Source organism: Mus pahari, chromosome 3 (genome assembly GCF_900095145.1).
Source record: "Mus pahari chromosome 3, PAHARI_EIJ_v1.1, whole genome shotgun sequence".
Lineage (NCBI taxonomy): Eukaryota > Metazoa > Chordata > Mammalia > Rodentia > Muridae > Mus > Mus pahari.
This window is the reverse complement of record NC_034592.1, coordinates 60,791,949-60,810,710: the sequence shown is the minus strand read 5'-3', so window position 1 is coordinate 60,810,710 and position 18,762 is coordinate 60,791,949. Positions and strand designations below refer to the sequence as shown.

Below are 18,762 nucleotides of genomic sequence, written 5' to 3'. Positions count from 1 at the left end.
ATTTGATTGACTGTTTCATTTTGACTTCAGATTTTAAGTTCAGTTCATTTAAGTTCAGATTTTAATAAACTTTCAGTAGAAATAGCTTTGTATGCAGTTAAGATGATTCACAATCCTCTACTTCTAAAGTAGACCCAAAAAGAAATGTCTTCTCTTTGCATCAGCAGAGTTAAGATTGATTGTTGTTGTTTTATTTTTTTAACTTCAATGCATACAGAATAAAACTGTATAAAAGTAATAACTGAATAAAAATAAAGAATACTTTGTTCTTTGGGGGATGGAGAGACAAGGTCTCACTGTGTAGTCCTGACTCTTCTAGAACTCACTATGAAGATCAGCCTGGCCTTGATCTCTTGACCCATCTGTCTCTAACTCCCCAGTGCTGGGGTTAAGACCTGCACTACCCAAACCCACCCCTGGCTAGAATTCATCATTCTTTTTTAAAATTTATTCATATTTATTTTATGTGCATTGCTGTTTTGCCTGCATATATGTCTGTGTGAAAGTGTTGAGTCTCCTGGAATTGGAATTACAGACAGTTGTAACATGACATGTGAGTACTAGTAATTGAACCTGGGTCCTCTGAACAAAAGTCAGTTCTCTTAACCACTGAACCATCTCTCCAGCCCCTCGAACTCATCATTCTTAAAAAATAGCCAGACAGGAGTATAGGCTTAGATTTTTTAAAGCCTACTTTATTTAGTGTTCTTAAAGTTTCCCTTCTAGCCTATGGACCAGAGGTAGCAAAGAGGGAAAAGAGGGTCTGTGGACCTGTTTAAGAGAAGTTTTGGGGGGTCACAATCTTCATTGTCAGGATATCAGCAGTCTATTCCAATAGCAAACAACAAACATGAATCAGTACAGTGGCCTGATGCAGCAGAAAATGCAAGACCCCACCAAATTGGCACAAGTCAGCAGAAGCAGCAAGAATCAACCGGAATACCTCAAGAAGTTCTTTGGTGTTTTTTTCTCTAAGAAATGAAGACCAGTGAAGACCAGAGAAGACCAAGAAAGACAATCAAAGTGTTGCACAACTAGTAAACACCAACAAAGCTTTGCAAGGCACAGCAATGCACGAGCATCTTCTCACTGTCTGTGAGGTTATATTTATATTCTTTATTATTATTATTATTATTATTATTATTATTATTATTATTATTATTATATCTAAGTACACTGTAGCTGTCTTCAGATGCACCAGAAGAGGGTGTCAGATCTCATTACAGATGGTTATGAGCCGCCATGTGGTTGCTGAGATTTGAACTCAGAACCTTCAGAAGATCAGTTGGTGCTCTTAACCACTGAGCCAACTCTCCAGCCCTATATTCTTTCTAAATATCACAAACCCTGTCAAGCTTCTGCTCAGGCAAAACATCATGTGCTCTCTCATGCATCTGCTTCAGCAAAACATCCTTTCATATATCTGCTTCAGCAAAATATCCTATCACAAGACAAAATAAAAAAATCACATGACACAACTGAATTTCCAAAGAAACCAGAAATTTCCACTTCATAGGAGCTAGTGAGATGGCTCAGCAGTTGAGAGCACTATCTGCTCTTCCAAAGGACCTGGGTTTGATTCCCAGCACCCACATGGTGGCTCACACCCATTCATAACTCCAGTCACAGGGGATCCAACATGCCCTCTGGCTTTTACATGCACTATGTATCATGTGGCACACATGCAGCTAAAATACTCATGTGTATAAAATAACATTTAACAAGTTAAAAAAAAATAGCCAGATGAAGTGGGACACATTTAATTCCAGCATTTGTGAGGCAGAGGCAGGTGGATCTCTGTTAGTTCAAGGCCAACGACATACTGAGTTCCAGGTTACAAAGTGAGACTATATCTCAAATAAATAAATAAATAAATAAATAAATAAATAAATAAATAAATAAATAAATACACAATGCATAAATAAATGATGAATCTTGTCTTCTGCAAAAAGAAACTTCTTTAATAATGAGGGTGGTGTGTCTACACTAATCTGTGAATATAAGGATAGGTGTTTATAGTACAATTAGGAATTATACTGCTTAGGAACAATGCAGTAATATGTTCTCTAGGGTTCATGACTTCCTCAGCCACATGTAGTTGGCTAGGTTTACAGTACTAGTCATGAATTCCCTCCTACTTGACAGTCCTTATGTCCAATTAGGTGACTATTGGTTAATAGCACGACGTAAGTGCCACTATTATACCCTTGGTTCTATCTTGTGGTGCTGGTTACTGTTGTAGCTCACAGGCTCTACAGCTCAGTCAGTCTGTCAATTGCTCATCTCCCTTGGCAGGTTATTGTGTTTGCGTACTGTAAGAGCTAGTCCTCAAGAAGGAGGTTGCCAGGTCAGTCACGGCTTGATTCTGCTAAGTCCTGTGCTAGAAGTGTGTAGTATTTTCATTAACAGGATCTTACTTTTACGTTCTAGAAGGCAACCATGGGCAATGGCAGTAGCTTACATTTTTGGAGGGTCTTTTGAACTTCCCTGGTCAAAGAGGATCTCTTATAAACATAACCTGTCAATACAAAAGCCAATGACCAATGAGCTGAGGCAGGAAATAGGAGGTGAAGGAAGAGAGAGGATTCTGGGAAATAGTGAGAGTATAAGAAAAATTTGAGAGAGAAGAAGAACGAGATTCCAGAGATGAGAGGAGAGATGGACAGAGGAGGCAGACATACACCAGCAGGTAGATGAACTCAGGGAAATGCTGAGGGAGACACTGAGGAGATGGGGATAAAGAAGCAGGCCAGAATTGAAGGAGAGGTGACTAAGCAAATGGTATACATAGAATACTTTAAATGAGTTAAATAAGTTATGAACTAGTCAGGGAATGAGCCAAAGCCTATGGCCTAGGCACAACAAATAATTAGTCTTGGAGTCACCACTGTTGGGAACTAAGTGGTCAGGAGGAAAAACAGACTTAGAAATATTTTATTTTTATAGGGAGGTTTCCCATGCTTAACACTAGGACTTTGGTAAGCAGTTTATGCTTCTTGAGGGGATCATTATCACCCCAAACAGCATAACTTTATTTGAATTGTTTGTATGTGCATGTACACACAGGAACATGTGTGTATTTCTGAGTAAACATAAAATAATTGTTTCCCTGTGGCTTTTATGATAGTCCTTATTGTTATTTAGCCTTCATTTTGTTTTTTTAGATTCCATCACAGAAATCCACAACTGGTCAAAATGCAGAGAACAAGAGACTGTGAGTATCCATTTCCTATGGGTGCATCTACCATTTAACCCCTATACCTAAGATTCACAGAGGAAGGAATGGGAAGACTGTAAGAGTCAGAGGATCAGCACTGTCATGATATAGTGTCCTCTATACACAACAGGAAATTGCACTCACGAAATGTGAACAATACAGTCACCTAAACAAAACTTGGACAACGACAACACCAACTGACATCCCATCGTGGATGGGAGCATCACACAAGGGCCCACCCCTAGATAAAGAGCTACAGGCTGCTAAGAGACGGATCAGTCTTCTCCAGGGCCAAGCACACTGATGGGTTTCCAGTCCCAAGAGATCAACGCTAAACACATGTACATATGAGCAACACTAAGTGGAGCCAGCTGGTTGTATTTATATGCACTTATGTAAATGGATAAATAGACAGCCAGGCAGGTAGGCAGGCAGAAGACAGACAGACAAACAGACATGTAAGAGTGATAAAGAAGAAAAGGTCATGAAAGTTGAATGGGAATAGGGGAACAGAGGAGTTGGAGGGGAAATAGTGTGTGGTGGAAATGATGTAAATACAGCACTCACATGAAATTCCTAAAATTAAAATGATTTTTTTAAAAGAGAGAATGATAAATTCAACTGTGGAGGGTTCCAAAATGTAGAAAAGCCAAGTAAATAGCCAGCACATCCTAATTTATGATGCCTAGTTCCCAAAATACTATGTATATGAATTCATATGTTATTCTGGATGGCAAAAAATTGAAGGGATGTATGATAGACTTAGCTTTACCATTGCCTGGGATGAGCCAGTAAACTGGGAAGTGTTTAATGGTCATCTTTATTACTTCCAGGCTTCTCCTGAGCCTCAGACCCTTAATACAATGAGAGTGCAGCCATTAAAAGTATTGTTTTACTAAGCTTCCTGTTACTGTAATAAAATACCCAAGGTAATGAACTTTAAAAGACAGACAGTTTATTTTGGCTCACAGTTTGAGAGACTTCAGTCCATGTCATATTGATCCCATGTCTTTCATCCTCCAGCAAGACAATATGTCATGGTGGGGAGCAGCAAAGCTCCTCACTTCATGACCAAGACAGAAAAGAGAAAAGAACCAAAATTCCCATTCAAGGGCATACGCTCAATACATTCAACCAAGGCCAGGATTTCAGATGAGCCGCCTCAGGTGAGGACAAGAATCAAAGAAACCAGCCAGGTACCAGGACATGGCTTCGTGAGAGATCATAAAACCTGAGCCAGTGGAGGAGGGAAAATGTCCCAAGACATTCTGAGGTGAATGCAGAGGGGACTCTATTGTGTTAAATAGAAAGGGGGAGAGATTTGATTATGCACACACCCATCCACTTAGACTCTCACACATCTTAATGGAATGGATTCGAAGTTTTTGATGTTCTGAAGGTTATCAACATTGAAGGATAAAGCTAAGGCAGTGAGTTTTAGAATCTAAACATGGAATGCTTACCTCCACTTGAGAAATCTCTTGTTAGATCCCAGTTTATCTATTCAAGAGGAAGCAGTAATTTCTGGTAGGCTGTAACTGTAGCTTTTTATTCACATCAACAGCAAAGAGAAGCACTATGTAGATCCTACATTAACAAGTTCTGAAGCCAAATAGATTACTTTTTAAAGGACCAGACACGAACTTGAAACCAACAGCTTACTGATATTAATCTACAAAATTTGTTAGTATTAAGTAGTCTTTTCAGTGGTAACCAACAGAGTAAAGGATTGCAGGGAAATTCTAAGGTCACAAGGATACTTAATGACCACCCAGAGCAATCTATCCTTTATTTTGTAGAAGAAGCTGATGTCAGGGAAGTTATTTTTTCCTTTTAGTTATAAAACATAACTGATGATAAACCCCAGGCCACCTCCCTTCCAGTGGCTACCTTTTCTCAAGACTTTCACCTCAGCCTTTTGATTCCACCCAACAGATGAACTAACAATGAAGTTCTGATGTCTCCATCTGAACCTTCCTTTGTCTCAGAAGCAGAAGCACACAGCTGAGAACCTGTAAGTTAAGAGGAGCTCCCATGTTCTGCAGTGATATAGGCAGGCCAGCGGCCCAGAGGCCCAGAAGAGCACAGTCATGTGACTAGAGGGTGCAGTAGAGTACCAACCAGCCCTCATCTCCCCTTATTTGCTATCTGATGCTTTTGAAAGAAAGCAACAACAGTTCTGGTTCCTCAAAGTTGGGAGAAAGCGAGAGTGCCTGTCAGCAGGAGCAGCTAGCTACTGGTTAATCATATAAAGAAATCAGTTCAAGGAAGAGTTGGAGAGACATTTTCATGAACCCGACAAAACCGAAGCTGCATTCATCGGGATCTTTTCTGGTCCCATGAAAGCCTTATCTCTCAGCCATAGTTTTATATTCCTCTTCTTAATGGAGCCCTTTCAAACTGCATAGGTGCAGGCTCCTGATGATAGGATGTGCTCAACAGTGGTGTCCCCTAAAAATGCCTTGCAACTGCCAGTGGCCTGTTTCGTTAGCTGTTGCAAGTTCAAATGACCACTTTCTGACCCTCCTTTCCCAATGATATCAATAATAGGATGTGAAGCAGAAGAGATAATGTTGAAAGTTCTACAAGCTAAGTGATAGATAGTCTTTTTCATATGAATATTTAGGATCTCTTTCCTCTTAGTTTATTATTGAATTTAATTTAACAGTTTCTGTTGAAATTATATTTCTGAGCAACAAGGATAATTTAAGAAGCAATTACAAATGAGATGTTCAATAGAGCTGTTTTGCATATTTATTGCATTTTCATATCTTGGAAACAGGATAGAGGTGAAAAACAATGAAATCTTGATTTCTATTTAGGTAGAGATTTATCATTATTTGTGAGATATGTCCACCATGGTTTTACTTTAAAACCACAAATAAAGTTTTAACAATGGGCATTTTTCTTGTTGAGAGGTCTGTGGTCAGACTAAACATCTCACAGAACCTGATTAGATCCTGAGGTTTTCAAATTCAATATTCAGCAAATATAGAGCACTTCTTTGGCCATAAGAAATAATTAAGAACTTCAGAGCTGATGTAACTTGCCTGAGCCTGCTTCACTTTCTATGATGACATGATAATCAGACATAACCTCTTCTTGTATTGTGTCTTGCCACACATAGGTTTGAGGCAGAATAAATCACTCATAATTAATCTTTTCACCATCTAGGTGACATGGCTTAAGTCTTTCCATCATCAAGGTCTTCATTTGCCAATAGTCAAATTAGAGAAATTTTATGTTATTAAATTCTTTCCTTTTCCTCCCAATTATCCTGAGTCCAGAAAAGTAGACACTCAGTCATTATATGAAGACAAAGGAACATTGAATAGTTAATTATACAACAACCAGAACTGTCCATTGTGTATTCATTCTTATAATAGATTGCTGGAGGGTGAATTAGCATATTTAGCTTGAAATCTTGTGAGATAGAAATGGGATTGTTTTAGTGGCTACTGTTTGCATGTCAGCCTCAGAGTACAAAGATGGCTGCTGTAAAATATCACAGAGCTCCCAATAGTGAGTCACATGATAAGATGTGTCTGATGATATCTAAAATCCACCTTTACTAAATTCCCACAGTGCCACTGTGATCCTACAGACTTGCTTCCCTAGGAACAACCCTTTCTACATGACAATCTGAAAATCAAATATGCAAAAGCCATTGAGTCATAGCATTTTCTATAGTGTTTCTTTACTGGAAGAGATCTCCAAAGGTCACCTGGTTCGTCCCATCTCCAGCCAGGACTCTTCCTAATACTGAATATAGCTGTACAGTGATCTGCATTAAGAAAGCTTTTAAAGATCCCTGGGGTTGGTCAAAAAATAGCTAATATTGGCCTGATTCATAGAACAGCATTATATGAATGTCAAAATAGCCACCTTCATCAAGGAAGACATCCATCAGGGCTGTTAAGTGCTAGGGCCAGCTTCATGAGAAAACACTTTACTTTCTCTGAGAACTGGTGGTAGATTAAATAAATGACCAAGGGTGGTAGTAGTTTTTGTTTAGGTAGTTCAATGCTTGTCTAAAAGGAAAGAGTGTCATGTCAAAGACCACAGTAGGAAACTCTTAGAGGTGACTAAAGAGGACCAGTTAAGTAGGACTTCTAACAAGTCTTTTCAAACAGCTGCAGAATGCAGAGAGGAAGCAGCTGTTTTAAGCAAGATCTGATTAGCATCAAGTTATTGATAGGCAAATAATAAAACACAAGAATAATATCAACAGACCTACTCATAAAGTGATCTCCCTCCCCCACCCCCCAACAGCTGAGATTGCTAGAACTAGAATTCTTTCAACTCCATGAGATGGTAGATGAGGACAAGAATTCAGGTGCAATTTCACATTCCTGTCACATTGCTATGTATCAAGAAAAGTCATCTTCAACTGTTGTCTAGATGTTTGAGTTATTAGAGTCGGCGTGCTTATACTAAAGCCTAAAAACATAATGAAGTAAGGTTTCTGTGGGACTCATTTGCACCTTTAAGTCTTTCTGTTGAGCTATCTAGAGATCTTAAGGAAATGGGGATAAAGTAGAAGAAACATCCTAACTTGATAATTTTACGAAGCACCCACTGGCTTTTATATGTTTCTATTGCACTTTTCTTCCCAGTTTATGAACTACGAGGTAGCCCAGGAGCCCTGTTGATTGTGGGCACCTTCTGCAGAAGAGAGACTGGTGAAAAGAAAACTAGAGGGTTTTGAGTTTTGTTTACTTTTAATCTACCCTCTGGCTAGATTTCAAGTTGTACCTCTTCTAAGAAATTAATTTTAAAATATTCCACTGTTAAAAACAGACAAGTAGCCAGTGGTTGTGGTTCACTTAATTCAGGCACTTGGGAGGCAGAGGCAGGAGTATTTCTGTGAGTTCAAGGCCAACTTGGTCTACAGAGTGAGTTGCAAGACAGCCAGGGCTACCCAACCTTGCCTCAGGAAACTAAAACAAACAAACAAACAAACAAACAAGCAGCAGACAAGTACCCTGTGTTCTCAGCCAGAGGACACAGTGGTCTAGCCTATAGGAAGGGGATGCTCTTACTACTGGCTTCTCCCAGCCTCCTTTAGATAGGAAATCGGCCACTGGGAACTTTTTGATGAGCAGCTGCCTTGTTCAGAGAACACAAAGGATAAAGAAACAAAGTCTTCAGGTCAACTTTCCACTTCCTTTTGTGAGGACAGGAGAAACAAGAACAAGCAGATCTCCCCAAATGTCTCTTGATTTTCAGCATTCCTGTAGTGGGTTCCTAGCCCTTGAGTGAATGTGCACGTCCACCGTAAAGCTAAGGGGAAAGAACTATTTCCATAGTGTTTTGAGTTTAGCAGAGTAGCTCTCTGCTATGTACATCAGATTTGCCCAGATAATTATGAATAATTTGCTTTGTGCTTACAACCTGTAAGAAGCGTTACTTTTGCTGGGTCTAGTGGTCCATGCACACTCTTAATTCCAGCACTCAGGATGCCGAAGCAAGCAGATCTCGGAGTTCAAGGTCAGTCTGGTCTACAAAGTGAGTTCCAGAACAGTTAGGACTACAAAGAGAAACTCTTATAAAAAAAAAAAAAAAAGAAACAAAACAAAAAGAAAACAAAAACAATGAAGAAGAGGCGGTGCTGTGCGGGTGGTACTTTTAGATACCCAATGTAAATAAACTCCCATTTTGAAACTGGATCAGCTTAAGGAATCAAAATGAAAGGGATGTAAGAAAAGGCAGAGAATAGTAGATTCTGTAACTTTTATTACCAAAAAAAAAAAAAAAAAAAAGGTCAAAATCTTTACATGCTATGCATGACATTAAATGCCATATATAATGTTCACTGCAAGCAAATCTTTAAAAAATATACATACTGTATATATTTACACTTCAAGTTTGAGTAACTGATGCCAAGGTATAATTCAGATTCTAATCCTTACCTACCCTGTGGGTTTGTTCCACTACTAACTAAACAGCGATTGTGTATCTTCACCCAGGCACACAAAGAGGTAGGAGTGCCACTTTAAATAAACAAACTGGAGCACAATATGAAAATCATCATTGAAGCAGCTTAGCTACATGGAGGAAACCCTAGCTAGCTTTGATCATCTCAAGAAGCTGAATATATGTAGTCTGTCCAGGAAATTAAAACTGAAATAACTTCAGAGAGGTACGTTTCTGACCACACTAGACTAAGAAGGCCTGCCACTCTGCATCCAAGAATTGTAAGTGGCTCACATAGCAGCGTTTAGGCAGGTAGCTAGACAACTCCCCCCTCACACACACACACACGAGGCAAAAATAATATGCAAATAAAAGATATCAAATATATATCTCTATACACAGCCTCTGGAACTCAGAAGCCAATTTAGATAGTTCCTTTGCCAAGTAAAATCCATATTAATTTCTGCCCATGCCCACCTCCAGCCCAAACTAAACTTTCAAGTCTATTCAAAGGTGGGGAGCAGTTTGTGATTTCTGTAGACCCAAGCCTTAAGAGTGGGCCTCAGGAAGGCTCTTGAATCTGCGAAGGGCTTCCTAGATTCCGGCCAGATTTGGTGGGACTTGTTTCTGACCGGGAAAGCTGAATTGAGGCCACAGAGGCAGCTGTGGCCAGAAGCCCCTCTCGTTCCCTTTTCTTCTGTTTCATCCTACGGTTCTGGAACCAGATTTTGACCTGGGTGTCATTCAGCTGTAAACAGTTGGCTATCTCGATCCGTCGGGCTCTAGTTAGGTACTTATTGAAATGAAACTCTTTCTCTAGCTCTGTCAGTTGCTTGGTGCTAAAATTCGTGCGGATGGCACTGGGAGGGCTTGTGGCTCCATATTCGGACAGTTTGCCTGCAACATAAAGACAAGGTGTGAGCGGGAGGAGGGGATGCTGAAACTATCCAGTGGAGCTAAGACTTAGGATCAAAGTCACAGCGCAGCCCTCCTGAGTGATGGACACAGCTGAACCAGAAGAAGCGCTCTGTTGAGGTCTCTGTCCTAATTTTCTCAATTCCTGGGGCATTTTCTGACCCTGGGCTCTGACCAGGGCTTAGAAGTAGAATCTCTCTCCAGGGTTTGGTGGCTCTTCACGGAGAAGGCGCCCTCCCCCCGAACCCCAGGTGCCTCCCCACAGCGCCCACCTCCTTACTTTTCTTGGGGGCGTTCCTCTTCACTTTCATCCACTCGAAAGTACTGTGGGCGGCCGGGAGGCTGGAGGTGGGAGAGGCGGACTTGGGGCAGGCTCCAGGGGCCGGGGACACAGTCTGAAAGGGCCCAGGGTGGCCGTCTGCGGGCTCCTTGAGACACGCGGGGAAGGGGCCAGGTTCGCCAAAGGCAGCGAAGTCCACCTGGCCGCTGAGCAGGAATGATCCTCCGCCAGAGAAGACCGCCGAGGTGGCATAGTGGACGTGCGCCCCGCCCTCGTCCGACGCTCTCCCAAGTGCGCCCGGGAAGTCGAACGCCGGCCCGGACCCCAAGAAGCCATACTCGGAGGCAGAGGCAGGTGCGGCGCCCCGCTCGTAGGCGCCTTCCAGTGTGCAGGGAGCGTACCGGGGCGCGGCGGGCTGCGGGACCGGGGACTGAGCGGGGGCTGCGGGAGGCGATGGCGTGGGCCGAGCGGTGGCCAGGGGCAGGCAGCTCACGAAGGCGCCGTCTCCGCTACCTAGGGGAAAGGCGGGTTGCAGGGCCACGGGGCGCGCGTCGGCACGGCAGAACTTGGGTGCGAAGCCGAGCACGTCGCCGCCTACCCCTCCGCTGCCACCGCCCGCAGCACACGACACGTACTCCAGGTAGGAGCTCATGACTCGCACTGCACGACCTAGGCGCCGCACCCTGCAAGTCCGCGCAGCTCCGCCTTCCCGCTACCCCTGCTGCCCTCGCCGAGCCATGGCGAGCGAGCCCGAGGTAAATAGTGGCCTCATATACTGGCGGCGGCAGCCACGTGGCGCCAGCCGGCCAATCGGCGCCTTCCCCGCACTGGCTGGTCCCGACTGGAGTGCGGTTCCACGCGCCTGCCTTGCTACCAACTTAGCCAAAGCGGCCGAGGGGCCTCCGCCCAGCTCGGGGGAGAGCGGCGCCAGCGGAAGGGCGGGGCGAGAGCCCTGGACATCAGCTCCCGAGACCGGACAGGTATTGCTGGAGAAAGGCAGTGGGGGGCAAGGGATGCAGCAGTCAGGGCTGGTCCCTCTCTGGACCCCTTGGGATATTCCCCGGGGACTGATGAGCGAGCTTGGATGATGCTGGGTAACATTATTGCTTTTGCCCTGCGGGGACTCTACCCAGCCCTCCCCCTGAGAAGGTCAAGTTACTCTTGTCCCTCTTTTGGGGGAGTGCATTCGGGTTTCCTTGACCCAGGAGTCCCTCTTGTCCTAAACCTAGAGCAGACATTCCTTGCATTTTCCCTCTTTTCTGCCTCACCAATGACTCCTGTGACCACCTAGGACGGGGGATTAAATCACTTTCGGTAGCTTTTCTTTGCACCATCCCCCCCCCCACACACACACACACAACATTTATCCTCTTCAGCTCCCCTTCCAATTTGTGGCAAGACGTGGTGAGAATAGATGCTTGTAGTGTCAGTGTCGATTTAAGCAGAAAAGAAGTTTCTCTCGGGGAAGAAGCCGGATTTTCCCCTCTGACGAGGTCATCAGAATACCGAATCCACTCTGTGGCGGAAAGGCCCTTGTACACTATTTAGAAGGCTGGCACACGAGCTGCACAGGCTTTCACTGAGACTCTTGGCTGGAGGGCGCTGGGCATCCTGGGGACTGGTCAGATCTCAGAGCTTTGGACTGGCTTGTACCTTAAAGCAATTAAAGCTTCTGTTCCATCAGATAAGTGCTGCGTCGTCTCTTGCGAGTGTAATCTGAGGGCTCACGATGTTAATGGGCTCACGTCTTTCCCTTGATAATATGGTTTGTTTACTGAGTGTAGAGAGACGGGAAATAAAAGTGTAATTGGCACAGGAAATGGAGAGGAGAAGGGCTATACAGACAGGCTTTACACTGACAAACTTTCCAGCTTCCTTAACCATCTCTTTTCATGTTGTCCTCTTTAGGGCAGTAGAAAAAACGCCAAGAGAAATAAACACAGGTTATGTGCACACAGCCATAAGTAAATGAAGGTGGTTTTCTAAAAGCCTGTGTATTGAAGAGTCTAAAGAGCCGGCTCCAGGTTTATTCAAAACTTGATCTTTTGCAGCCTCCAAGTTAGAATGAGTGAGGTTTTGTTATTGCTTTATGTATCCACTCGTCATTGGGCCCTTACCTAAAATTCCACTCAGGCCTCATCGTCCAGGGAGTGAGCCCCTTGCAGGGCTGTGGACTTGTAAGTAAACAAAGCTACAGCAAACAGCATATTGTGCTGGTGAGGTGGAGCTGGTGCAGCTTAAGCACCTAGATTTGGGAATGGACATATGACTGAGAACAAAGCTACAAGAGTGTGGGGTTCTTGACAATGAACAGAAAGTAGAATCCTTCTACTAAAAACAGACCTTCCACCTAAAACTACCCATTATTTGCTTTCCCTGAAGCATATTTTTGGTGATTCTGTCTTTGCTTGAAGTAGAAACTATACTAAAATGAAATGAGTAGCTGTTGGTGTTTGTATTATTGTTGCTGTTTTGTTTTAACAGTTGTATTGACAGTGGGCATCAGATGTGGGGGTTGGAGTAGGTTTCAGTATTTGTTCAGACCCAACTGTAGCTCCCTGGTGAATCCATAACAGAGAGCTATGGTCTGTTTCTCATCCTCTCCTCTTTTAGTTTTTGAGTCCTTGGGGTTCAGACTGCTGAACTTCAGTCATGAAGTTCAGGAGTCTGGAGTTCAGACTGCTGCCTTCTTTTATTTTGGTTTTGATGTGCTGGGTATCCAACCCAGGGCCTGACAAGCAAGCACTCTACCACTGAGCTACATATTCAGCCCTTGAGTTAGTTTACTTGTTGTTTGTTGGAAGCCAACCCTCTGGTCATTTCATTTCATGCCTGAATTCAACAGATGTTTGCCATCTGAGCTAGGTAAGAACATTTTATTACGCCTAGAAAAAGATATCCTTAAGGAACAAGATTCATTTCTGCAAGGTTCATCCTATTTCCGTTTGCTGTACTTCAAGTCTAAAAGATGGTTCTCTCTGTGTGTCTCTGTCTCTGTCTCTCTCCTTTCTCTCTCCCTTCTCTTCTCTCTCTCCTCTTCTCTCTCCTCTTCTCTCTCCTCTTCTCTCTCTCTCTCTCTCTCTCTCTCTCTCTCTCTCTCTCTCTCTCTCTGTGATGTGAATAGAGGATACTTTTAGTAACTATCCAGTTTGTCTCCAGTGTGAACAGAATATGAAGGAAATGTCTTACAAATTATATTAATGTGTAAGTCCTGAATCCCTAAGGGCCACTTGTCCCTCTGAATCTTGGTGCTGTGGGCTCTCCATGGGAGGTGACAGCCGCTGAGGGGCCCCATTGCCAGAATGTGTTTGATGTAGGAATGCTTTGAAATAGCCTGCCTGCTCACCACAGCAGCCATCCACATTCCCACCCTCCCCCACTACCTTTCTCTCCCATTCCAATAGCAAGCTTCTCTTCTGATAGAAGAAGCAGCTCCTGGTGGCCTATCTTCTGTGTGCTTAAAGCTGATCTTAAGAAACACCAGGACACCCTCTGCTGTAAACACTGCTGTGCTAACCCCTGGGAGATACTTAAGCACAATCAAACCCTTGACTCCACAGATGCAAAGCAGAGGCTATCTCTTTACCTGTGGGAGTAAATTAAGGGAGTCAAAATGTTTATGCCAGACTAAGAGCAAAGAGATTAGGGTATCTTCTCGAGTAACATCTGCAATCAAAGGATAGAGGTAAGGATGAAGAGGTCCTAAAGATAGGAATTTTAAAAGTCTTAGCAGTCTAATAATAGGACCCTCCCTAAGGAAACAGTTGAATGCTGCGCCTTTCCCTGAATCTCACAGATGAGACTCATGGGCCAAGCCAAGCCAGCTCTTGACACAGAAACAGTGGTATATTCTACCATTATTTAGTACTAGCTTAAGTAAGAGTACCCTCAAGTTATTGACACCCAAAACTACTTTGCAATTATGGAGTCACCACACAGCAGTGGTTCTCAACCTTTTTAAAGCTGTGATCCTTTCAATACAGTTCCTCATGCTGTGATGACACCCCCACCAACCATAAAATTATTTTCATTGCTACTTCATAACTGTAATTTTGCTACTGTTATGAATTATAGTGTGAATCTCTATGTTTTCCAATGGTCTTAAGAGACCCCTGTGGAAGAGTCAGTCCTCCTTCCAAAGGGGTCATGACCCACAGGTTGAGAACCAGTGCCATACAGTCTTGTCTAAAGGTACAGTTTCATTGGCACGCTATGAGATGTTTTGATCCTACTGGTCTGACTCGGGAATCATTTTTTTTTTTAAACAAGCCTCTTGTTACTCAAAACTACACTTTGAAATTTTCTGCTGTGGAACATGGGACTGGGATAACAGAACAGCAAGAGAATGGTGTAGGGGGAACAGTGAGCATAGTAAAAGACCAATGTCACCTGGCCAGCTGACACATGAGTGTACTTGAAGAGTGTCTACGTGAGCAACAGTGTAGAAAAGTAAGTATAAAGGTCAAACTTAAGCCTAAATGGTCAACAGCTCCCGAAAATGTCTTAGAGACGTGGTCAGTAGGGGGCTGGAGAGTTCAGAGGTTAGAGTTCAGAGGTTAGAGTTCAGAGGTTAGGGATGCTTGCTGCTCTTGTAGATCTGAGTTCAGATCCCACCACTCACATTGGACAGCTGACAATGACCTCTGACTCCAGCTCCAGAGGATTTAATATGTTTTTCTGGCTTCCTTGGATACCTACACATGTGTGCATATATGCACACAGACACAAATACACACGTAATAACTGAATGACTGACTGAATGAATGAATGAATGAATGAATGAATGAATGAATCTTAAGTGGTCAGTAGGAAATTCACAAATTTTACTGGCCAGTTAGCATTTCCCAATGACTAACTATCTGCTGCTTATTCCTTTAGTTTACTTTGAATGTGTAGGAAGTGTAATTTGTTTCTTCCTTTCTTTAAAGAAATCCAGGACTGCTTCTGAAGCAGTGTTGTAAGGAGAGGAATGAGGATGGGGTTTTCAACTCTCATTTCCTTCCATCTCCCAACTTATCTGGAAGAGGCATCTGAGCCTAAGGGATGCAAAAGGGGTGGAATGTGCCTTGGCCTAACTTCCTCTGGCTAAAGGATGATCTTCCACAGTGTACGATGACAAAGCTGGAAGATACCTTACACATAGAGTGGGTTCTTGGTTCTAGAGAGAATGTTGCTTACTCAGGAGTTGAAGGAGAATGCTATCCTATCAACAAAACATGGAGCTTGGGCTTTCCAGTCAGTCCATTGTCTTCCTGCAGCCTGGACAAAGGAAGAAGGAAGGCAGCCCCTTCCTGGCACTGGCACTACAGTACCCTCAATTCTGAGCAGGCAGAACAGTGTGGAAGGTACCCTCCTTTCTGGGAGAGTTCTTCCTTGGAGAGTTTGCTTAACCTGTGGATTAGACTTGTGTAGCTCCACCCTGAGTCTCCGAGGAGAATAGGTCTCCATCCCCTCGACCACACTTCCCACATAGGTTGACTACCATCAGAACCTTGAAGGACCATAAGAAGTGACCCTAAGTCTATTTCATTGGGTAGAGCAAGTACAAAATGCAACAGACATGAGATGGCCTACCTTTGGTTTAATATTTCTTTCTTTTTTTAAAAAGCATTTATTTATAATTATATGTAAGTACACTGTAGCTGTCTTCAGACACACCAGAAGAGCATCAGATCTCTTTACAGATGGTTGTGAGCCACCATATGGGTGCTGGGATTTGAACTCAGGACCTCTGGAAGAGCAGTCAGCACTCAACCGCTGAGCCATTTCACCAGCCCCTGGTTTAATATTTCTATTAGAAGGTTTTCGTCTTCTCTTTATGAGTTATAAACCCTTTGTCATATGCTATAAATCTTCTTAACAATAGGACTGGGGTGTGTCTGGTAGTGGAATTCTTATCTAGCATACAAAAGGCAGTAGCACTGAAAAGGATTCTCAGCATACCATTCTCTTCTTGTTTGTTTGACACTTGTTTGTTTGTTTGATGGACTTTTATATATTTTCAAATCTACTTCTGGTTTCTCTCTTTGATACTTTGTAAAGGCCTTCCATTCTCCTCTGTTGTATTCACATTTTTAAAAGATGAGTACACAAGGCGTATACCAATTTGATACATATTTACTAGCCACTTAAACTTTGTTGCTTAAATTGTTTTTTATGTACATAGATATTTTGCCTGTATTTCTGTTTATCACATGCGTACAGTGCTATTCGATAAAGGTTAGAATAAGGGTATCGTGTCCCCTGGCACTGGAGATACAGTTGTTAACTGCTATGTGGGTGATAAGAATCAAATCCGGGTCCTTTGGGAGAGCAGTCAGTGCTCTTACCTGGTGAGCCATCTCTCAACTCCTGATTTGTTGCTCTGACAGTTGGGATGTGGCTCAGTTGTATTGTACTTGGTTAGCACTCACAACGCCCTGGGGTTTCATGCCCAGTATCGATGATGATGATGATGATGATGTGTTGCTTTATTTTTAAAATAAGTAATAAATTGACAATTATACAGCTCATTCAATGGAGCATGCAATGAACTCATTCTCCTACACTTGTCCCCAGCCATCTAGTCCTTCTTCATATAAGCAACCAATTTTATTCATTTCATGAACATTTTTATTTATTTTCTATTTTATGTGCACTGATGTTTTCCCTGTATGTATGTCTGGGTGAGGGAGACAGATCTTGGAGTTACAGACAGTTGTGAGTTGCCATGTGGGTGCTGGGAATTGAACTCAGGTCCTCTGAAAGAGCATTCAGTGCTCTTTACTGCTGAGCCATCTCTCCAGCCCCTCAGAGACACTTTATACACGGACAGTTCATATCTCTCCATATTTTTAACCCAATGGTAGCCTGCTAGTCAGAGTCTATGGCTCTTGTGTTCTTTCCTCTGTTGTATCTTAAGATCTTCCCATACAAAATACACACAGAACTGCATAGCCAACTTCTGAAACTTCACACTGTTTTACAATGTACACTTTGCAAATTGATTTTACTGGTTCCTGATGATGGTTAAACTGTTTCAAACGCTTGCTAATAAATATGTATATACAAATTTTTACCCATTAAGAAATTCCTTGAAGCTAGGCAGCAGTGGCTCATGCCTTTAATTCCAGCATTCTGGAAGCAGAGGCAGGAGGATCTCTATGAGTTCAAGACCAGCTTAATCTACAGAACGAGTTCCAGGACAACCAGAGCTACACAGGGAAATCCTGTCTTAAAAAAAAAAAAAAAAATCTTGAAGTGGAATTACTAAGTCAAAGTGTCATATGTGCTGACATCTTCGATGCATTTTGTTAAGTTTCTCATTTTAAAAGCAGAGCAAGATAGATCTGTCTGTATGCACTTGTGATTCCAGCACTCAAGAGGAGGGATGCTGAGGAGCACAGTCCAGAGGCTGGAAGGATGGTTCAGTGGTTGAGAGCACTTGCCTCTGCTCTTTCGGAGGACCTAGGTTTGATTCCCAGTACTCACATGGCAGCTAACAACTATTTGTAACTCTAATTTGAGGGGATTTGATCCCTTCTTCTGAAGTCCTTAGACACCAAACATATGGTGCGCATATCTTCATGCAAAGAAAACTACCGTATACAAAAAATTAAATAAATTATTTTCAAACGAGGAAATACAAGGCACAGTCTGGGCAATTGAGAAAGGCCCTGTCTCAAACAAAGCAAAGACTCATCTTGTATTCTATCAGTAACTTACTGATCAGAGTTCCTGCTTCTTTACACCCTTACCAAATCATTGGGATATTAAAGGTTTGCTGGGTTGGTTTTTTTTTTTAATCTGATAAGCAGAAAATTTCATCTTTTATTTACCCTTACAGCATCCCATAAAATGTCATTTTCACCTTATCTGATCTATTTCACAGATGATAACTGGTACAGAAAAGACAAGCAACTGGTAGCCACATCCCTGTGAACGGCCAAGGTCAGGTACCCAATACTTTCCCTATAGTGTGCTATTCCTCAGAGAACTTACGGAACTCAAGCATCCCCTGGTAGACATATGATATTTAAAAAAAAAAAAAAAAAAAAAAGCACAAAAGCTTTCTGACATCTGCTAAGAGGCCTCCTCTTTAGTGGTCTGATACCAAGACCACATTTCTCTATCAATTCTCCTGAGAGCACCCCTCTCGAGAGAATTGATAGAGGGCTCTGATTACTAATCTGATCTGACCTCGTCCTGAGCATTCACTTGGGTTCAATATCTGGGAAGCAGTAGGGTAGGGTGGTGGTGTTTTTAATTTCCCTGGGACTTATTTCTCTGTGGCCACCCAGGAGCTCAGTATTGATCAACATGATGAGGGTGGGAGTATTTTCCCCCTAGGTTTGAACTTTAGATAGAGGATTTACTTCAGCTTGGCGAAGATAACTCTAGCTTGAGTGCTCGCAAACACACACACACACACACACACACACACACACACACACAC

The 18,762-nt window shown here is 42.7% G+C and overlaps 1 protein-coding gene across 1 annotated transcript; it reads right to left on the bottom strand.

Annotated features, from left to right (window-relative positions):
- Positions 1 to 8,936: 8,936 nt before the first annotated feature.
- Positions 8,937 to 11,102, bottom strand: Hoxd1 (homeobox D1). Its single transcript, XM_021194285.1, has 2 exons — positions 10,329 to 11,102; positions 8,937 to 10,030 (listed from the first exon to the last, which is right to left on the bottom strand). The coding sequence occupies exons 1-2, from the start codon at positions 10,978 to 10,980 to the stop codon at positions 9,696 to 9,698; spliced, it is 987 nt and encodes a 328-aa protein (XP_021049944.1). The 5' UTR covers positions 10,981 to 11,102; the 3' UTR covers positions 8,937 to 9,695.
- Between the last annotated feature and the right edge of the window lie 7,660 nt (positions 11,103 to 18,762).